We start from the raw sequence: 23,357 nt of genomic DNA, 5'->3' as shown, positions 1-23,357 counted from the left end.
AGCAGTTACTTGATTAGTATATGGAGTGATATAGAGTCATCTTTTCACTTATGTGGTGGAGACTTGGAGACTCACTTCATCAGTGCAGGCAAGAGGCAACATCTGCAAGATAAAAATTCTAAAGGAATCCTCAATGAGAAAACTTTCAGAACTCCATGCAAAATGAACCAAATTACACTTACCAACACAATCACAGATTGGAAAATCAGTCTGTCCTTTCTTTGTAGGTGTATCGATTAGGTTCTTTGTAGGGGTGTCCAAGAACTTCATAGGCGATTCAAGAAAACTACTGAGTGTATTCTTTGTTGGAGAACACCCTAAGTTCCCTGTTCTCTGTGTGTTCTCAGTCTCCAAGCTTCTTGATGTAACTTCACTTGCACACTCTGCTTTCCTGAGAGCCTGCACGTTTTCCCCTGCGGAGGCTAAGCTACAGTTAATGGACATGGTTTGCAATTTCTGGCCCATTTGTTGTTCCACAGCACCGCACTCAAGTTTTCCTTGGTTTTCCTTGCACATTTCATCTGCTCTTTGACCAAAGATATGAGGCAAAGGATGCATCTGAGCGATATTCATTGTTTGCTGTACCTGAGAATTCTTGTCTTTTTCTGTAAACATCTGTACATTTTCACTTCCTTGGTTCAAACAGGATTTTGCTTCGAAGTGAGGGACAGTCAGAAGACTATTGGAGAGTAGGCCACTATGGTGCAGAGCAACTGGAGCAGCACCTGGAGGATTGGTGCCCTGTGCCTCATTGGAGCCAATAGTTTTTATGTGCTCAGGCACCATTTCACAGCCAAACAACTTGTCTTTCACTTTGTCTTGTGTTGAAGCAGGCAAAGGCCTGTGGTATATTATTTGAGTTTTGGGAAGAAATAATGCAGCTGCTTTTTGTTGTGATGACAAAGTATTCCGATTCCATGACTTCTGTACTTTGGCTTTAGAAGATCTTTTCCCCAAAGCACTTAGTTTCGAATCCTGTGATGCATTCCGACCAACCTTGCGTAGTTTAGAAGGCTTTTTCGGTATGTCCTGTAATTCACTAAGATGGCAATCTTGCTGTAGCTGATTTTGTTGGTCAGGCATTACTTGAGGCTTCTTTTTTAATCTTTTTGCCCTTGGTACTGGTTTTTCATTTTTCCGTGTTGGTTGCTTTTGCTTGACTAGCACAGGACTATAATTGTTCCTTACAAACACAGATTGTTTCTTCTGCAATAGGCACTGGTCCTGTTTATGTTTTGGTTGCATATCGGGTGGTATTCGACTGAGAAGCGACGTCTTCTGGTCTGGGCTTGCTTTGCTTGATTCAATTATTGCTGCAAGTTGAGTTAATTGGGCGGCTACCTCTTCCTCATCCTGGCTATGAATATTTCCCCTAAATACAGAATTACTTTTTGAATTTGAGCCATGGACAGCCTTCCCCTCCCACTTTCCAAGCATGTCTACTCTGCTCCTCCGTTGTTTGCCAACACTTGAGATTTTGGAGCATGGCCCAATGGCAGCTTTATGATAAAGAGGGTGTTTCTTGGTGGTATGACCTGAAGTTCCACCAGACACTAACGCAGATAAAGACTTGGTATCTCGTGGGGAGAAATGTAGCCTACGCAATAAGCTAGATGGACCAGTGGTTTTACTGGGGAATTCAGAAATAGCACCTTGACCATTGTAAAGCAAACTCTTAGGAAAGATTCTTCTCTGTGGTGCACCATGAGAAAAGAGCTGCTGGTCTTTCTGTGGACAAGCCCCTTTGATTGCTATCAATGCAGATGACGTCAAGGGACTTTTAGGAAGGGTTCTTCTCTGCGAAGGAGCAAAAGGAAAGAGCTGCTGGTCTTTCTGTGGACAAGTTCCTTTGAATACTTTCAATGCAGATGATGTTAAGAAACATGAATTATCCTTTTTGTAATTGTTAAGTAAATGTGAACTTTGCTCATCTATGCCCTGAACTCTTTCTGGTTTAGCTGGTAAGGGAGCTCCTGGAGGGGCTTCCGACAAGCGTGTCAATGCCTCAATAGCTACAACCTGTTCTACAGTTAAATTTCGGTTTTTAATCAGAGATAAAAAAGTTGACTGAAGTGACAAATCTTCAGGTTGCAAATCTTTGCTTGGAGCACCATTTGAAGCACCATCATCAAGGCAGCCATCTTTGTCATGCATGGGAGTGCAAGATGGCTTGTCCTGAAGATCTAAAAGTGAAATAGTTTGTAAAAGTGAGTTCTCAGATTCCTGAATGGCATTAGAGTTTTCTGTCTGCTGCACTAGAACGTGATCCTTCTTTTCTAGAATAGCACCACACGTTCCAGTTGTCGAAGTGCTGATATTGTTCAGCTGAGCAGCACAACCCAAAGAGGCATCCAAGTTGCTTTCTGGGCAGCTGTTTGCCGGATCAGCACTTGCACCGGCACCTGTTTTTTTCAGTGACAAGTCACATTCTGCTGGTGAATAAGGAATGCTTTTAATGCCATTTCTAACAGTTTGTGCAAGCAACTTCTTGGGGTCATCTAACACGCTGGAAGAATGAACAGCTTTTGGATCCTTTTCAAAATGTTTTGAGTTCTCATTCCTTGCTCTAGTTCTACAGAGGTCACCGTTCACATGGACGCTAAGCGATGGCTTCTCATTCTGTGCCCACTTCTCCGTTTCTAAGCCAGTCATACTTCCCTTTTCATCTGCCTGTACATTTTCCCAAGGCAGCAAATGGCTTGGTTTCACCTTGGGTTTTTCGCCATGGCCGTGGGCAACACAGTCCATGAGCTCTGGTCTGCAGCCATTGACTGGTTTGTTTTCTAAGTCTCCCTGAAAAACAACACAAAAATAGTTTTAGCCAATGCTGTTATTCCTGAATATACAGATGCATTGGAACTACCCTAATTAACCTTTTTAAGGGCAAAAGTATTTAAACATCAGCAATGCAACACTGTAGCAGTGGTAGTGAGAATGCAGCCTACTGCCTGCCTGATTTCAAAGGAAGGTGCTTGTTTCCTAATAAAGGAGATTAAGATTATTTTTCAAGGGTGTAGGTACCAATTCAGTGATTTCCACTGAAATCAAAATTATGCGTATGAGAAAAAACGTTTAGGAGCAGGTTATATATATATATATATAAGTTTTGGTTTTTTCCAATACAGTGGCACCTCGACTTACGAACGACTCGACAACTGAATTTTTCGACTTACGAATGGGGCAAATGGCCGCACGCTTACGGATTTCTTGACATCCGAACGGAAACCGCGGTGGTTTTAGATAGGGTTTTTTCAATTTACGAATTTTTAGATGGGGTTGCTTCGACTTACGAATTTTTCTGTTTCCAATGCATTCCTATGGGAAATCGCGTTTCCATTGGCGCTTTTCGACTTATGAATTTTTCGACCTACGAAGGTGCCTTCGGAACGGATTAAATTTGTAAGTGGAGGCACCACTGTATAGAGAGAGTATACAGCAACTGTAGGTAACTCTTTGTCAGGGGACCACCAGGGGTCAGCTGAGAGTCCAGGAAGTTGGGACTGGGGCTCTCCAGGGAAAAGCAGCCCGGGATGCTAGCATGTGCAACATCCTTCGGAAGGTGATGCTGAGGCTCAGGAAGTGGTGCAGACGCTTGGGGATGCTGAGAGTGCAAGGTTCCCAGAGGGAATGCTTGAGGGGTCGGACCAAAGCGCTCAGAAGGGGGAGGCTCCAGAGACAACAGCGCCAGCTCCTCAGCTGAGCAGTTCGAGTGGAGAGGGTGCTCCACCAGCCCAATCACCCCAACAAAGGAGGGGGGGGAAGAGGCGTGAACAGAGGAGGAGATTCAAGGCGCCAAGGGTGTCCTGTTGGCAGAGGTCCCAAAGGGTGATGATTCTGGATTCTGATTCTGACTAGGACAGTCATGGATTTTGATGCTCTGTTTTGTACATATGTATATAATAAAACTCTGTAAAAACCAGCCACAGAGTTTGGAGCAGCTTACTCATGAGGAAGCAACCAGCATCATTACACTCTTGCACTCTGAAGCATGACCTCCCTTTCAAATGACACTATTTTTTAACTGGAAATAAAAAGTTACTTTTGCCTGACTGAATGTGTGTCTTGGGGTTGGTTCAGTGGCCTGTGACTGAGGAAACAGTGTGTACAGTGGTACCTCGGTTTATGAACACAATTGGTTCTGGAAGTCTGTTCATAAACTGAAGCGTTCATAAACTGAAGCGAACTTTCCCATTGAAAGTAATGGAAAGTGGATTAATCCGTTCCAGACGGGTCCACGGAATACTCAACCTGAAGCGTACTTAACCCGAAGCATGGGTGTAATTGGTTCCGGAAGTCTGTTCATAAACTGAAGCATTCATAAACTGAAGCGAACTTCCCCATTGAAAGTAATGGAAAGTGAATTAATCCATTCCAGATGGGTCCGCGGCGTTCGTAAACCGAAAATTCGTAAACCGAGGTGTTCATAAACCGAGGTTCCACTGTACATATTATCAGGAAAAGGAAAGAGAGGTGGACTACAAGGTATGTTGAGAAATATTCAACCTTATCAATTCTACATTTGAGAGCTATTCAAACATCAGAATATTGCCTTGACCAAACATCTTATTATGAATATTGGAGTCCAAACTCATCCACATTTGTCTATAATGAACAATCATCTGCCTTTTGCCATTTTAAAGTTTTATTACACTATTGTAAATACTTCATCAGCCACATGTAATGGGGTAGAAATTTTACTGGAAACAAAGATAATCAACCAGAGTCCTTTTAACTGGACATGTCAGCTAATACTGTACATTCTGAAGCTTTGGTGCTTTTTTCCCTGTTTAGGGAAGCTTTTAATGTTTGTTGGATTTCTGTATTTTAGTATTTTGTTGGAAGCCACCCAGAGTGGCTGGGGGAACCCGGCCAGATGGGTGGGGTATAAATAATACCAGTAAATATTATTATTATTATTATTATTATTATTATTATCATCATCATCATTATTATTTTCTGGAGGTGGAAAGAGAAGTCTGGATTTCAGACTTGCAACAAAGACAAAATCAACTTTGGGACCACCCTGCATATTGTCACAGGTATGGAACTGCATTATTTGCAAAGGGAAGGGAAAGGGGTTGACTTCTGCTATATAAAACGTGAAGAGGTAAAACACCGGTATATCGAGTCACACAGAGATTTACCTTCACCCATTAAAAAAATTAACATAAATGGTTTTCATACTACAACCTACATCCCAATTTATCTTGGAGTAGTAAAATGCCCCAAACCAAGGGTGAAATATCTGAGTAGGTCTGTTTTCCCCAATCAGTTTTTGTTTGAAAAGCCCCACGGAACATTCTTTTATCCCAGTATGTTAACATTGTCTAGGACAAATAAGCATGCCAGTGGCAAAAATCAATCAATTCCTTTTTCTCCCAGGCTCTTTCCGTGTACAGAAAGAAAAACTGAAGAAGTAAAATAGTTAAAATTTGGGGGACACTGGTTTGCTGTTGTGCAGGTGATGGTAGTGCTTAGCTGGGGATGCTTTCTATGAATGGGCTATTATCAGGGTGATAAGAATGATAGTATGAAAATGTGGCACACAAAGGGCAAATGCCAAAGCTCAATGGCAGAGAACATACTTTGCATGCAAAGGGTCCCACATTAAACCTCCAGCATCACCAGATAAGGCTGGGAGAAATACCTGCCTGAAACCCTGGAAAGCCACTGCCTGTTAGTGTACAGAACAATGCTGAGTTAGATGGACCAATGGTCCAACCAGGTATAGGGCAGCTACCTACGTTGCAACACATTCACCGTTGAAGGATATTTATGCAGCGGGAACACAGTAGACAGACTTAGTGCTGGGGACAGTTGTCTAGGACCAACAATGCTATGTTTCCAAGTGCCATAAAGCTTTCAGTGGTGATGTTCCCGAACGTTTGTATTCCTTAAAAGTGTTTCCTGAAAATGCAGAAGCTCTGTACTACAGGACCCCCCCCCCATTTTTATTCATTTTTGCATGTAATCTCTAGCTTCGACCCCGGAATAGGATAAAAACTGAGCCCAAAAGCTGAAGTAAGGCACTGTGCTGTTGCTGTAGAAACAAAGAATCAGCTTCCCTGAAGATTGTGCCTGAAAAGCAACGAGCTCCAGGAATACCCTTTATGCCCCCACAGCCAACCTCTTCCCAACCCCAACTTACTGTTTTAGGCTCCAAGCCGAACTCTGCATTGTTCCCTGCTACTTCATCACTCCATCTGACTCAAAGTGGGAGAAGGTCAAAAGGGTATGAACCCAGTTCAGCTTGCGTGCTGCCAGGATGCCAACCTGGTCCATGGGTGCTGGTGCTTCTTTCAAGCAACACTGTTGCATCCAAGGGCTTTCAGTTTTATTTCCCCTCAGCCGCTGGCTGATGATGTGCACAAACAGCCGGCTGATGCTGCGACTACTGCCGCGACTACTGCCGTCACTGATTCCGTTCCCCCCAGCAACACCAGCAGCCAGTGTCTGGGCTGGTCCTCCACTGTAGCATAACAGCAGCAGGGAGCCCAGCACTCAGTGAGCCGGAGTTAACTCCTTGCAGGCCAGATAAAAGTACAGGGAGCCAGAATGAACAAAGAAATCTGCCTCCAATACAGAGGCAGGCAGGTGGAAAGTCTTGCTATGTATTAAAACAGCTGTAAAGTCAAATGCAGCCAGTTTGCAAAATAGTGTTGCGTATAAAACTATTCAAGTCTGCTCCTTGTCAATCACCCACTCCCCCTGTACCTCAACTTCTATATCAAACTGAAACAGATGCTAATCTGCAGGTTCACCTGGAGGAAGTCCCAGCACATCAGAGTACCCTAAAAAAGATGGAAGGGAAATCAAGCCAAGAAAAAAACATGTTATCCTTTGCAACAAGCTGAGCTTAGCTCCTACTTCTCTGCATCCAAAAATGAAGCAGGCTGGCTCACAAGAGGTGCATTAAGTCCAAAGCAAGCTATTCAAGCAATGGTTACAAGTGCATTTGAACCAGGGGTATCAAAGCACGAATGGGTAGATTGAAGAAAGTTCTCCTATTTGACCCAAACTTCAGTCAAATTGGCCACATGCTCATGCTGCTGTCTAGACTTCATCTGAAGCAACATTTTCACTATATCCACAAGTCGCTGCAATACAGTTCCATTCTGCACAAATCAGCAGCGGCAGCGCCATAAAAGGATTGCAGCCTTCTTTTTAAAATGCGTAGTTTATGACTCTGGTACATTTTGTATGCAAAAAGTGCCTTTCTTTCAAATATGCTCAAGGTGCCAGGAATTGGACAGAGGGGGAATGCAAGCTACTTGTCTCAGAAAGCACAGGCCCCTCTTGGCCTCTGCCCCCTTTAGTGTGATGTATACTGCTCAGGTAATATGTGAAGCTCCTCTGGGTCCCATGGAGGAACCACTGCTCCTCTCTGCTCTGATAGGAAACAAGCATGACATGTAAAATAACTCCAGCGCGGCACCACAACTCAAAGGGTGCAGGAACAAGCTATGCTACAGTGTCACCTGAGAAAGAGCCCAGCCTTTAAGGTCTAATAAATCATTGTTTTGAATGGTAGCTTCCCATTGGTACCCACCCCCTACCCAATATCCTTGTCTTCAGACCTCAGTCTGCCCTGCTACCCCACAAATCTTAATTGAAAAGCAGGCAACTGAGTTCAACCATCCACAACGCATTGCTTCCACTACCTGCCTCACACATGGTACACACCATGGAAGGTATTGGTACTGTTTGAAATAGTAATTTAAGTTCAACTTGAATGCCAAAGTCTCCTGCAGCTGTCATGGGAGTTGCTTTGTTCTGTTTTTATGGTACATTGTATGTTTTAAATGTGTTGTAAGTCACTTGGAGACGTCTGGGTAACAACCAGCTGGCAAGTCTAATAAATAACAGCAACAACCTCAGTCCTGAGTGTTCCTGGGCTATTCCTGCCTTATCTTATCTGTCCTAGTTGTGGCTCTGTTAGGGCGGGAGCAAGAGAGTGCTTGTGACTTCTGGCCAACACATTACATTTTTTTAAAAAACTGAAAACACGCTGTTCACTCTATGCTTCCTCAAACTACCATATTTGAATCTTTGTCCCTCCATTCTTCCCCCTGCAGACCAGGGGTATCCAACGTGGTGTTCTCTCCAGATGTTGTTGGACTCTCAACATTCCTGACTCTTGGCCACACTAGCTGGAGCTGGTGAGAGTTAGTTCAACAACATCTGGAGGGCACCATGTTGCTCAATGCTACTCTAGACCTTATTTAAACGGGATAGGCTCAAACAGAAAACAGTATTGTTTTATCAGGGATCCCTCTTTCTCTCTAAACAAACTTTAAGTGAAACCCCTCCCACCCCAAGAAGTGAACAACCAGAGACTGGGAGGCTAATTGCAATTATTTTGTTATCTGCAAATAGAGCGAGGGGATGCACAATCCTCGGATGTAAGGTGGTATATAATTTAATAAACAAACAAATAAAATGAAAGCAATATTATACCAATGATTTTATAGCTTTTGTTAATGTACAGGGGGTAGCAAATGAATGGTCAGTTATCCATTATTGGATTCTGGCCAAACCCTACCAATCCTGTTTGTGTTACCTCATACAGCCAGGTCTGGGTATCAGGACATACAGTTGTCCAGATGCTGCAGGGTGTGTATTCAGAAAGTGTCTGTCTAGAATTGCAGGTACGGAAGAAAAGCGAGGGATCTGTAAATTCTATAGCTGTCATACAATTAATTACCTGCTGAAAACCGAGACCCTCTCCCAAAAATCTTTGTCAGAGTGGTAGGTAAGGCTGACCTGCCCCTCAAGACGTATGAAGCCAATTGGATTCTAGAACTCTCAAGAGTTGATCCTTATGGTTAACTTTCCAATGGCCTGACCAAGCTATCAGACAACAAATTGGACTCCAACACATTGGCAATGTTTGTGGGTACCAATAGTCAACAGCCTTGGCTTAACAAACCGCACAGTGCACACAACCTGATAACTCCCACTTTGATGATCCCTTCACAAGAGATGGTAAAAACCACAAAAGGGATACCATTATCTGAACCTATGATAATTGTTTATCTTTCCCTAACAAAACAAAATCACTAGCTAGCCTTAAAGCAAGGTTTGTCATTGGCTTATAAATTGTGTAGTGCTCAGGGAAAACAAACCACAATTCCAGATTCAGATATAATGTGATGTTATGCCCTTCCTGGTTTGTTTACCTGCTCATTCAAAGAAAGGGGCAAAAAGTACACAACTCTGTACACAGTACACAGGCACTCTGCTTGTGCAAAGTATCATTTGTTAAAGATAAACCAATAACCTTGGCGTATCATTATGTGTAAACATGGCCAGTGGCATGCAGGAATTATTTTCCATTTTTTTATTACTGCGTATCTCCTCGCCTTGAGACCCAGAAACAAAAGGGGAGATTTCAGCCAAATCTATTATTTGGTTTGATTGGCAAAATGGCATTTTGAAGGCTATACTGAAATCTTCCTTGCCTCTTACCAGTACAATGCCATCCTGCTAACCAGCTCAGAATTATGAGAGGGCCTATGAATCCAGGATTTCACTTAACAGAGATTAAGCCATCTATGACAGTTGGGATGGGTTTCCCCATCTATTTGGCAACCACAAGTCACTTGCATTTGGTTCAGCCTGGGACTCCAAACCTAAGCTGCATTTGAGATGTCAAACTCAGTCTTGCTTGTTTTATTTGGATCAGTTTCAATTAGTCTCATTTACAGATGCAGAGGGCATACATTGGAGTGGACCCATGAGCTACAAAACACATTTTGGATCCATGCCCATCCTAACAGATGAAAGCCAACAGGGCAATGCTGTGTTCCTTATTAGCTGGTATTACCAATGCACTGCTCAGAGAAAGCAGAATGCCAGATGGTCTCAAAGCTATACCTATTTGTACCCTGCTAAACAAACATGAAGACACAATGCCGCTCATTGACTGCTCTGCTTCCAGCTTTTTCCTTTATGGAAAAAGGCTGTTGAGTGGGCTGCCCAGCAGCTTCAGGCACATCAGAGAACCATTAATAGTAGTCAGAACTTTTACCCAGAGGGAACTAGAAGCTTTGTAGAGGAAACTAGTGGTAGATCTGGTCACATACACCTCCAGCAAGGGTTCATTTACCCAAAGACACCCTTTATGTACCAAAGCATATTTAGTTTGCCTCACACCAGGAATGCATTATGAAAACTTCTGCTGTTTTGCAGTAATCAGTAAAATGTTAAGAAAAGGCAAAGCTTGCCTCCCCCCCAGCTTCCTAACAAAAAGGTCTATCAGCTTTTTAATATTACAGGATTATTCCAAGATGCCTCCACCATTGTGGTGTAGTGGATAGAGTGTCAGACTAGAACCTGGGAGAGCAGAGTTCAAATCCCCACTGAGTCCTGAAGCTCACTGGGTGACCTTGGGCCAGTCACTCTCTCTTTGCCTAACCTAACCCCACAGGGTTGTTGTGAGGCTAAAATGGAGATTGGCAAAAGTGTGCATGCCACCTCAGGCTCCTTGGACGAAAGGTGGGATAAAAGTATTAAAATACATAAAATAAATGTGAGCACACTGTTGCTTTATAAGGTAGGACTGGGTCCCCTCTACTCACAGCTCGGGCTCTTCCTGCCTGTTCTAGCCTTAAACGGCAGTCTGTGCTTATATCCAGCTCATTGCTATATCTGTGTTTAAATGAGCAACAAATGTCCAGCAGTGATAGAATCAAAACTACCAGGCAGAACAATAATTTGGATAATCCTATCCTCACAATAATTGCATAGCTATTTTCGCAGATCAGCATCCCAAACACCCAATGTCATTTTTTTTGTCGAGGAGGAATTTTTTTTAAGTGTGTGAGAAGAGGGCAACTACAATATCAATAAATATAGAAAAGCTCTTTTTTTAACCAATAATGAATCCAGTTATTGCTTCCTTCATATGATGGCATCTGGAAGGACGGCAACATTACAGGTAATTGGAAACGTTTGGCAATATTGCAGTGGTGAAAGAGGAGAGACACGGGAAGGTTTTAGTCAGCAGATGTGACCAAAGTTTGTTGCAACTGTTGCATGGGGAAAGATCAATCAGCTGCTCAGCTTTATATATTTTTCCCTACAACAAGATGCCAGGAGGAAAATAACCAAGCAGGGCAACTTAGTGCCCCTACAGCAGCCGGTGTAGGCTGGGGATGAGGGGAGTTCCAGTCCAAAACATCCAGAACAGGTTGCAGCAGGTTGGAGAAGCTGAACTCCAGGGAGGCTCTGCTCTGCGAGGCAGAGCCATATATGCCACCTTCAGATATAAATGTAAAAATCAAATCAAAATCATGAAGGACATTTTGAGCCCAGTTCTTCCAAAGATCAGAGTTGTCTAAAAAATAAAGATATTATGTTCAATGCCATAAGTCCACAAGCACCCATGCAGCACAAAGTAAGGACAAATAATACACAACTTCTTGTTTGCTCAGGAAAACAGACTCAAATATCGAGAAAATGCTCTCTCTCTGCATGCAGCCCTTGTTCCTTGTTGCCCCCTCAAAAGACTGCTCTTTCTGCCCCTCAGCTTGGAATTACCACTAAGATGACCTCAGTGATGACACCTCTTATTCTATTTAAATGCCTCCTTAAAACCTATGTTTTCTGTGAAGCCTCTCTAGCTCAACACCCCACTTTCCCATTCCCTACTGCAACTAAGCCTCTAAACAAGCCAAAGTACACAAAGCTGAAACCAGAGGACACTGCTTCCCTATCTGCCTCCCCTTCTCTCCCCTTTCATTTCTCAGTTGTTTCTTCCATTTAAGATTTTAGGTTGTAAGCTCCTTGGGGCAGGGACCTATCCTCTTGTACCATGTGCAAGGATGGATGACACTATATAAATATACAGTCATTCCACATGTGAAACAAAACATTTTGCTAACTTGCACTTTAAAATGCTACTCATACAAGAAACAAATAAACCAGGAATAGAACCCAGTATTTATTTTAGACATTTCCTGCTTTTGCTTAGAATAGACCCGCTTGTGTTTATAGAACCTAACAATACTGGCTCTGCTTTATCTGACGCACGGAGTAATGAATTATGAACAAACAACTGTGAGCACATCCAATGGAATATATGTGAGGCTTTAAAAGATTAGACAAATTCATGGAGGACAAGACTAGAAACAGCTACTAGTTGTGATGCCTAATATTCTACTTCCACTGTCAAAGGTAATATGCCTCTGAATACCAGCTGCTGGGATCTGCAGGTAGGCAGATTGCTGTTGCACTCAGGTCCTGCTTTCAAGGCTTCCCAGACATATGGTTGGGCACTGTCAGAACAGGATGCTGGAATAGATGGGCCGCTGGCCTGATCCAGCAGGCTTGTCTTATGCTCTTATGAGAATCAACTGAATTTTAAAGCAAACGTATGCAGTTGTAGTACTCAATTAGAACTGCGCCTGCTATTATGGATGACTGTTAAGGATTCTGGATCTCGCTTACTGTTCCTGCTTTTTAACTCCCGCTGTGCAGTTGGCCTCAACAGCCTCTTTTCCAAAAGTAGATTTGGCACTTTTAGAACTTACTGAAATGACATGTGACTGTGCCACTTCATCAGCTATTATCTTGTTTATCTGATCATGTTCTGATTTCTTTGAGTGCCCTCTGTACTACCGGTAATAAATATAACTCTCCCTATCCCAGTATGCCACCATATTTGACTGTTGCATTTGACCAGGCATAGGCAAACTCGGCCCTCCAGATGTTTTGGGACTACAATTCCCATCATCCCTGACCACTGGTCCTGTTAGCTAGGGATGATGGGAGTTGTAGTCCCAAAACATCTGGAGGGCTGAGTTTGCCTATGCCTGCATTTAACCATCCAGTTCATTAAGTTACAGAAACATTGTACGTCATGTAGGGCCAACTCACACATTTAAGGCTGAGGTATTCGCTCAGGAGCATTACTACCTATTTTCTCACACGTGGAGCCATTTTTAAAGAAAACATCCAATATGGAAATCACACAAGTTAAGGGAAGTTAAAACAATGCAATTTCATCAGCTCAGATATCAAAATATGAGTTAAGCCCAAGACCAGTGATACCAGGTTATATCCCAAACTATTTCATTCAATTTGTTAAAGGAGGGAACTGTAATACACCATTCTACAAGGGCTTAACAAATTTGTCCCAGGCAGAAAATGAGTTTTTAATCCTGCCTGCTAAGTACTTAGATCAATGATTCAGATGCAGAACACAAGTTAAGTCTTATTCTAAGCAAAGGAAGCCATATTGGTCTGAGAAAAGGCTTGGTCATTATTTTAGGATGCTTCAATTGACCCTAATTAAGGTGTTCTTGACTTCACACCAAATGCTAAGCATGACTTCGCATGCGGAGAGCAAACATCAAAATGTACTTTATTGCATATTTCTATGCATCTGTTGTGCCTCTTAAAAACTGGTGAATGATACACTGCCTCTGCCATTAGCTCCTTTTGCAATAAGCCACACATCTCATATCATTGTACTTGAAGCAAATGTTACTTTTGGTGCATTTCATTAAATCTGTATACAGATATTGAATTAGTAACCCAGCAAGATGGGCAGCATGTAAATATAATAATTATTATTAATTTTACCAATAACCATTATTAGATATGCCTTTTTCTTTCTTTAACCATCTGCCTATTTTAAGTCACACAATTATATTAAGAAGCAATGCACTAGTAGTGCTTTGTGAACTGTTTATTTGATGGATAACTTTATCAACTGTTCTTGAAGGTAGGAAGGAAATGTCAGTTGTAGGGCTTAAGGTAACTATTCTATATTTTTCAAAACCTGTATGTTTAACTTTTCTGTATGATTCCGGCAACATACCATAGAAAACTCTTTCAAGGATGGGGGGGGCAGAGAGAGACATAGGTGGACCAGCTTTTAGCTATTCACATTGTAAACTCATTTGAACCACTAATTTACTGCAGCGTAAATCAGATACCATCTCTACACTTGACCTCACTTCCCTCCAATTCACTGTGTGACACCAAAACCTCTGCTTTGCTCCTTAGAATCTCCAATTCACTTAGCCCTCTTGGAGAAATTTAATCATCGTTTGAGATTATCTAGAGGGCATAAGCTAAATCCAACTCCTGGGTAGCATTCTTATATAGCATATATTAATAAATGAAGTGCTGCCTCCATGAACACCTATATCCTGTAAGCAATTGTAGAATGATACCTTCCCCTAGTTTCATGATGATCCCGTTCCTAGTTACATTGTCTTTCTGTTCCGACAGCTTGTTCTCATCTCTTCCATACCTGCCACTACTCAAAAGGTGTGATATTGTTAATATTCCTTTCACATTAAGAGGAATCTCCAATCCTCACACATCTATTAGCCACTGCCAACACGCTGATTTAATTCTAAACTTGCCAAGGGCTAGTCAGTACGATGGATAGTATTTTCTTTCCAAAACAAAATTCCGCTTCAATCCTCCAACCTCTTGAGTTCCCTCTCTGTCTGCTCCACCTTCTTGCTTCTATGTTCTCCAATGCAACATAGGACTTTCACAGACACAAGTGTTATGGCCCAATGAGCACCATTAGCTCAGGGCCGGCGCCTCCATTTAGGCGAACTAGGCCATCGCCTAGAGCGCAGAAATGGAGGGGGCGCTGGCCAGCCTGCCCGCCCGCAGCAACTGCCGCCGGTGCAGGCAGGTCGCTGCAGGAGCCGTACGATCAGACCGCCTTGCGCTCTCGCTCGCTCCCCCGCTGCCGCTTCTCCTCCCTCCGCCCACCCCCGCCTCGCTCCGGCAGCAGCGCACAGCCTCCTCCCGCCGCGAGGGCCGCCCCCTCCGCAAAGAAGGGAGGCGCCGCGCGTTCGCAGGCCGAGACGCCAACGGAGAAAGAGGCCCGCGCTCCTATCCGGAGACAGCAGCAAAGCCTCTCTCTGCCTGTGCAGTGCACCCCGGGGAGCTGCCCAAGGCCGGGCATCTTCCCTTGGTTGAAGATGGAGCGATTTAGGAAATTGTGTGTGTGTGTGTGCTGGCTTAGTCCCAGCTCTTATAAAAGGGTGAACTCCTTACTTAGAGTCTCTTCCCTGAGCTTCGACTAGACGGGACCTTCCCCCACGTCAGAGAATGCCCGCAAAGTCCAGGCGGCCGTGTATTGGGACCTGCAATCGGTTTTGCGGATGCATGTAGCAGCACAACGGGGTTTATCGATCCAGCCCGGATCGTATTGCGGTTGTTGGGGGACTTGGTTCGCTTATTCCATTTATAGACCACCAAGGAGCTCAAGGTGGTGTAGCGCATGCTCCTCCTGGCTCGCTCTTGCTCTCTTTAAAGAGGCGCGCTTTAATGAGCAGCCTCAGCAAACCTTCGCTACCACTACGCGCGAGACCAGAAGGAAAAGGGGCGTCAGGGAAGAGAATGTGTGGAGGCGCTCAGGTCACGTTGTTGGGTCTCAATCTTTAAAGCTAGCAGTCCGCGAGCAGCTGAGCTATGGAAGCGGCCGAAAGTGCGCTCGAGTACTGCGGAGAGGCATCCTAAGCTGCTGTATTCCCTGCCTTCATTGCAATGTGCTCGGCCGAACTGTCCGAAGCAGCTGGAGCAAAAACTTTCAGGGGAGGCGAGTATTTGAGTAACGTCCATCGCGTCAAATGGCGGGCAGGTGTTCTGTGCCGCTTGATTTGAAGCCACGTAGGGCTTGTAGGCGGGACCCGGGTGGCGCTGTGGGTTAAACCACAGAGTCTAGGGCAGAAGGTCGGCAGTTTGAATCCCTGCAATGGGGTGAGCTCCCGTTGCTTGGTCCCAGCTCCTGCCCACCTAGCAGTTCAAAAGCACATCAAAGTGCAAGTAGATAAATAGGGACCGCTCCGGCGGGAAGGTAAACGGAGTTTCCGTGCGCTGCTCTGGTTTGCCAGAAGCAGCTTTGTCATGCTGGCCACATGACCCGGAAGCTGTCTGCTGACAAACGCCAGCTCCCTCGGCCTATAGAGTGAGATGAGCAACCCCAGAGTCGGACACGACTGGACCTGATGGTCAGGGGTCCCTTTAGGGCTTGTAGGCACCGTGTAACACGGAACTGTCTGTTGCTCCAGGGTCTTTCACAGCCCTATCTGGAGATGCCTGTGATTGAACCTTCTTGCAGTGCATGTGTCCTGCTACCACTGAGAAGAAACCCCTTTCCTCTGTGTGTGTGTGTGTGTGTGTAATCGGCTACCTACAACAATTGCCTTCCAATTCCAAAACTCGCACCCTCAACCCAAGTTTCACACTCCCAAACAGAGTTTGAACAGTGGATCCTGGTTGCGCACAACATGCTAAATGCATGACTTCAGTGAAAGTTGCACCCATTAATTGCCACATAACTTGTGAGAACTCAGGCTGCAATCCAGACCTCCCTCCACCAGCATGGCTTTTTAAAAGTGGTTTTTTTAAAAAAAAATACCTAAAAACCCCACCCTGAATCAGGGTACACCTAATAATCAGCACAGATAATTAACATGACTAGTGACATATTATGACCACCTCTAAAATAACAGAAATAGAACAACATGTCTGTGAGATAGATAATACAATATGTAGTTTGAAAGCCAGAGTTTCCTTTTTTAAAAAAGTTAAGATGCCCTACAATATGTGTGCACAACAGAAACATCCACCCACATATATCCCATTGAATAACATTTTAAAAATCCCCACTAATGAATTGCACTGAATCAATCCAGAGGAAGTTAGGTCTATCTTCCTTCCCACCTAAATCCCAGTGGTATTAAAGAATTTGAGAACTATAAGCTAAAATTGATAAGATTTATATGAGAGTTCAGTATGCCCAACTTTCTGCAGACTGAATGCGAAGTCAATCTGTCTTTGTCTATGTTAATCAGTCCAGATAAATACTCAGGCAGCATAATCCTATACATGTTTTCTCAGAAGTATGTCCCTCGGAGTTTAAAGTGATTTACTCCCTCATGACCATGCTGGAGATTGCAGCCTTAAAAGTTTAAAATGCTTAATGACTACTATCTCTAGTCCTCTTTGAACAACTATACAGGATTATATGCATCCCAACTCCTCACCATATCCAGACCATGACTGCCTAAGTGGATGAAAAGGAAAGCTAGGTATTATGACAGTAAACCCCAAGAAAGTGTGCAAAGGATTGGACTGTTAAGTATGTCTGGCAAAAAAAGCACAGTCTGAAAGAATACACTATATAACAAAATACTAGTGGGTAACACAGACATTTAAAACCTATTATTAAATACACGCAAGGGCTTATGGATTTCCAAACAGTGTTAGAAACTGATATGAAAGCTAAGAGCTAAATATCACCTTGAACCTAGGTTATGGGTGCCGCAATGGAGTGTCTAGGCACATCTTTTTTAAAAAACAACAACTAGAATACAAAGTTGAAAATGAACGAACTGCAACTAAAATATTATGTTTATTATTCACATGGTGTAGTCCTTTCCCTGCCCACCCCCTAATATTCTTAAGAATATTCTCTTCTCCAGCCTTCAGAGAGTAGCTGGAAATGGGGAGGCAGAAAAAGGTCCTCCTTCCCTTCCACTTTGCAGTTTTAATCTGAAATCTTAGGTGCAAGACTGTCCCCAGAGCTCAGAAGCTGCTTGCACTAATGAAATTCCATCGCAAAATGCACCTAGAGCAATGGGAGTTTCGAACACTGTTTCCAAATGAGAGGGGGGGAACAGAAGGCATGCTATGACACCAGATTAGAGCAGGAAATGTCTTATGTGCTGTGTTCTTATCTCAAAACAGTAAGGAAACAAAATTAAATTATCTTCATTTAAATCTGGTGGCAGGTAGGGCAACAAAAATGTCACATAGAGCTGAGAAGCCAAGGTACATGGAGGAGGGGAACAGAATATTAGGAGTAATTGCAACACACAGTAACACGCCCTCAAAGAAGAAGAATCTAACGACATGAAATATAAAGAACCCAGTGCTACTTGGTCTGATTTAAGCTTGCTCTATAATTAACAGATCCAAATCAAACTATCGGTATTTAGATTTGCCAATGTAGCACCCTCTCAGTGTTGCTGAACTGCAAATTTCCCTGACCACTGACCATGCTGGCTGGGACTGATGGAAGTTGCTCTCCAAAACAACAGGAGGGCACCACATTCATTGATCTAAATTTAATGCCACTGTTAAATCTTCCTACCCATTTAAGGAAAGAACAATACAATAAGCAATCAGCTTCTGGAAAGCATTAATGATCAACACAGTGGAACAGAAGCCCTGGGAGGGCCAACTGGTGGCCCATAGGCTGCAGCAGAACTCCATCCTGCCATTTTGCAGACCTCAACCCAGGTTGGAGACAAGTGCCTACCTGAATCCCTGTCACCTAACATGGGATGCTCATCATGTTGGAAGTGATGCGCACAACATAGTGCTTTCAACTTGGCAAGTGTCCACAAAAAGCAATAAATGTGCTCCAGGGGTCTTGGGTCCTCTAATTTTGCACTGGGTGCCTGCCAGGTTAGAGGCAGCATCAGCAACTAACTGGGTGCAATTTCTAATCCAGCAAGTGCCCCGAGGGCCTCCACAATGACACCTGTGAAGTCTAGATTGCACCCTTTTAGCAAAGTCAGCTAAGTGCCACTACCGGTATTCTCAATGTAGTAAAACTGAGACAATCCACTAGGAAGCATTTATTTATTTATTTGCTGTTAAGGCTGCCTTCCCACAGCAGTTGAAAATAAAAACATAAATAAATGATGCTAGAAATGAATGAGAGCCACAGAAGAGTACAATAAATGAATGTGCAAAAGAACGTCCCAGTAGACTATGCTCAATAGATTGATTGGTTGGCTCCATTGCAAAAATAAAATAAAAATAAAATACAATTGCTTCTTACATATTGAAACCAGTATCCAAAAAGCAACTTGTTTACTTGAATTTACAACCCACTGATTCTGATGGAACTGATGCTCAAATCAGACTGCAGCCAAAAATTTTTGGTTGTCAATTAAAAATGCCAACAAAATAATTATTTAATTTGCAAGCACACAGCATTATAAACATGACATTATCTCTAATGACATAGAAATCAACCATATAACCATATATTTCAGATCCAAATTAAAAAAAGACAAAATGCTCACACTTGGAAGATAATATGTTAAGTGCAGTGCAAATAAAATTATGAATTTTTTTTCAAATGCAAGTGTGTCCACACACACATTTCAAGTATACTTTAGCATCTTAAACACAAATCCAACTATAGCACATTCAAGTAAATAGCACAATCCCATGCACATTTGCTCAGGAACAAACCCCACTAGGTTCACTGGGCGCTCCTAGATAAGTGTGCAAAGGATTGCAGCCTAGCCAATCAAAGTGGAGATTTTAAGGATACTTAATTTTCTCCTAAAATCTACTTTAAGTGTCTATAGGTTTTTTATTTTTATAAAATAATTATCTTTAAACACAACTGCTGTGTTTAAGGACCTTATGTCTAGTTTCTAAATAAACTGAAAGCTATCACACACAGCAAAATACCGTACATGTTAACTATTACTACACTCATACCAAGTATTCTTACCACAAAATAACAACATCCACAGACCTTCCAGCCTAGTCACAGGAGCTAACGCATGGTGTACCAGCGAGTTAGTAAGTTTGCCAGGGCTTCAGTCACACTACAGAACATGCCGCTATGTCAGAGTTGGAGGCAAACACCCCAGTACAAATATGGCAACATAAACGCGCAATACATTTTCATTTTCGAATCCTGAGACTAAACACATCCGCCATGATCCAGAATTCTGGAAAGCTCCAATGACATTCAGCACTCTGCTTGTGTGGGAGGGGCCCTAATTCTCTACTATGGGATGGGGATTCCCCATCGTAAACAGGGATTTCCTCTGCACGTGTACAGGAATTCCCTGACTCACTGAAGAGAACAGGGTTGCCATTTATATATGCACAAGAAACACTGAATATGCACTAGGGTTTTTTCCCTCCCAATTTTTGCTTCAGCAGCTCCACGCCACACCAAAACACTTATGGAACGCCGCCCGATTTAAAAACCATTTTCAGAGCAACACACGCTTATTGAAGAAAATGCATACCTGTAGTACTTTTTAAATTACCAATTGCAGGCCATATTTACCTGAATGTGTCAATTTTACAAAACAAGAAGCAATTCATTGGGGGAGGGAGAGAAATGCAAGAACCAACATTTAATACTCAGATATTATCATTCCACGGTTAACATACACAGAGCCTGATATCTTTATGAAGACAGCCCTCCTCTAAGAACCAAAGTGTCACTTTCAGCACAATTTCTAAACACATTTACTCATAAATAACTCTTATTGAATTCAGTAGGACCGACTCCATCATAATAAGCGTATCAAGGATGACATAAGTCATTTTCAGTGCATCACGAGTAGTTTAAAATTCTATCCTGCAACTCTGTGCACAAAGAGTTAAATCTCTACAAAACACACTTCATCATACTGAGGGAAAGACAAAAATGTTATGAGCTTTTAATATTCACCATAAATATGAAAATCAGACTAATACTGTACTTTCTTGAATTTCTACTCTTCTACCGCCTATTTCACGGCCAAAAAAAGTGTGTAAGACAGGTTGGGGTATGTTTTTCTGTAATTATTATTAATAAATCAAATGATCCGTTATTACCTTTTGAACTCTTTGCTTTCTCCTCTGAGGCCTTTTGTTTTCAGTTAGCACCTAAAGAAAGACATCAAATTGCAAAGTAAGCCTTTGTGAAAGCAAATATTTATTTTTAAGCATCCCCCCCCCCCTGTAACATTAGAAGACTTTAAAGCAGAACCATACGGGCTTTTCTCTCTCTCCGCTGCAGAACTTAAGAAGGAACTGATGAGTAGACTTTAGGCGTTGAAGTCTCCGGAATCAAAACAAAAAGAAAACGGGGGGAAAGAGGGTTAGCGAGGAAGGAGGGGGAAAAATAGTAGTAACCTTCCCCCCCTTCAGAGTCGGGTTTAATTAGGCTCTGCATTCTTCACAGCAAAACCCACAAGGTAGCCATCTTGCTTCCTTCTGCTGAAGAACCTTCCACAGTACAGCACTACTTCACGCTGCTTTTTGAGTATTATTATCATGGTGTTTTTAAAAAGGAACAGCGGCGGCGGCGGCAGCAAAAAGCAGCACAGCAAGCCCTGCCTGCCAACACTGGGGACGTGCTGGGCATGCCTCTCGAATATTATTACACACACACACACACACACACAAAAAAACCCCCACAAAAAAATCAACCACCAGGCTCCAGAAAAGGACCGGCCAATAGCAAAGCGAGGCCAGGAGCTTCCAAAGCGCTTCTTCCCTTGCCTAGCCCTTCCCAAACAAAGGGTCTCCTATGAGGGGTTTTTACTCCGAGCAAGAGGACACAAGGGGCGGGCGCAAGCTGCGACATGGACTCCCTGCGACCGTGGATCCGGCCGAGGGGTGGGGTGGGGTGGAAATAGGGGGTTGAAAAGCTGGAGGCAAGCGGGGGGGGGCAAGGCGGAAGCGAGGTGTAATATTTATTTATACTGTATATATATTTTTAATGACTGGAAAAGCAAAGCCACCAAACGTCCGTTCGCCCCCCCCCCCCAACTCCTGGTCTGCCTGACTGATTGGTTTAAAGCTGAACGCGAAAGAGAAGACAGAGGAGCGATCCAGAGCAAGGGAGGAGGAGGAGGGATCAATTGAGCCCCGGGGGGGAGGGGAGAGCCTGCGGACGCTGCGCACATACGCACTCACCAAGAAGGTATTGTGCATTTTGACTTTATAAGGCGAGGGCTACATATTAATGCTATTTTGTGGGTTTTTTTGGTCAAGAGGGAGGTTATGCGAGGACACCGACTCCGAGGCGGCTAATGCCTCGACAACCCCCCTTGGCCACGCCTCGGCGGCAATTAATAGCTAATGATAAGGAAAGCGGAGAGAGACGAGGCTCTGGCTGTCATCTTCACTGAGAGAGAATATTGCTTCCTCTTGTATGCTCAGAAAGGTGCGAATTTCTTTATCGCTTGTCTTGTCTAATTTTCTCTTTTAAAGAATACCAAAAGACTGGGGAGGGGGGCATGGTCATGGCACCATTCTGGCAGGGGTCTCCATTTTCTACCTACTGATATGTGTGTGTGTGTGCGTATATATATATTTATATATATACAGTATATTTAAACATTCATATATATATGAATGGGAAAAAAACTTGAATTGTGCTATAGTATATCACACACACAATAGATAGATATCTATCAGTCTTTATTCACAACAGTAATCAGATTAAAGGATGGAGTAAGCTGTCTGCAAAAAAAAAAGCCCACCAACCTAGAGCTTGTAATCGAGTTACTGTTGAGCAAATATTTCACATTAAATGAAAACTACACAGAGAGGGGGTGAGGAAGCAGTTTAACCAGCTCAAATGGCTTCGGGAGTTAAAGTGAAATGCCACCTCCACTTTTACCTCCATTCAATCTTTTCTGTTCTGGAAATGCCACCTGTCATCTGATGGTACTGCTGCCCTGGAGTGACTAATCATGAGAGTCAAGGGGCTTTAGATTGTATCCCAGATAAGCTTATTCTCCAGAGGTTCATCAATGTGAAGATCAGTTAAGGCAGACATGCTGCCCTCCATTACCAGCCCTCCTATGCAATGCTCAGCCTCAAGGGATTGCAGGGTGTGTGTGGGGGCGCTTCATGTGAGAAATAATGAGGCTCTGTAGGCTGGGCCAGTTGGCTCACTGTGAGCAGGCTGCACACTTGACCATGCCCTCTCTGAATCCCCTCTGAATTTGCAAAGGTCCCATGACAGATACACAGTGGGTTTTTTGAACAGATGACTTGTAGTCGACCAAGTTCCTTGAAGGCAAAAAGAGTTTAAAAACCATCAATGTAAGCAAAACCCTTTCTTGTATGGCTCATATAGCACAGTGACTAGGAGACTACAAATCAGCTAGTTTTACCTCCACAGGAAACTCACTAGGGTACACACCATAGCTTTAAAGTACATTGCTTCCCCCACAGAATCCTGGGAAAGGTAGCTATTTTAACAAATGACAGTTCCCAGGATTCTTTGGGGGAAGTCATGTGCTTTACTGGTAAATGTATGGTGTGTACACAGGCTAAGTGGCCTTCCACACAAGCCTCTCCCAGCAGTCTCATGCATCTACAACATGGACAATAATAATAGTGATGTACCTGTAAAACAAGTGTGGTGAACCTGTGGCTCCAACTCCCATCAACCAGCATCTTCAGTGGTCAGGGATGGTGGACGTTACAGCCTGTGGCTCTCCAGATGTCATTGGGCTACAAGGATCAGCTAAATGATGTGTGTGGAGTGCTCAAAACACTTGAAAGTACAATGGAGAATACTGGTATAAAAGTACTATAGAACTTTCCCAGCT

At 43.3% G+C, this 23,357-nt stretch overlaps 1 protein-coding gene across 2 annotated transcripts in view; it reads right to left on the bottom strand.

The window, feature by feature from the left end:
- Positions 1 to 23,357, bottom strand: part of TET1 (tet methylcytosine dioxygenase 1) — a 75,639-nt gene that overhangs the window by 23,876 nt on the left and 28,406 nt on the right. For both annotated transcript variants that reach the window (XM_088669532.1, XM_088669531.1), the window contains exons 3-4: positions 20,623 to 20,673; positions 183 to 2,793 (exon numbers count right to left, since the gene is read on the bottom strand). In XM_088669532.1, coding sequence (XP_088525658.1) covers positions 183 to 2,793; positions 20,623 to 20,673 — 2,662 coding nt within the window. The remainder of the gene's footprint in view (positions 1 to 182; positions 2,794 to 20,622; positions 20,674 to 23,357) is intronic.

This window comes from Zootoca vivipara, chromosome 5, assembly GCF_965207765.1.
Source record: "Zootoca vivipara chromosome 5, rZooViv2.hap1.1, whole genome shotgun sequence".
Lineage (NCBI taxonomy): Eukaryota > Metazoa > Chordata > Lepidosauria > Squamata > Lacertidae > Zootoca > Zootoca vivipara.
Note: the sequence above shows the minus strand (reverse complement) of the source record. Positions and strands in the feature narration are given on the sequence as shown.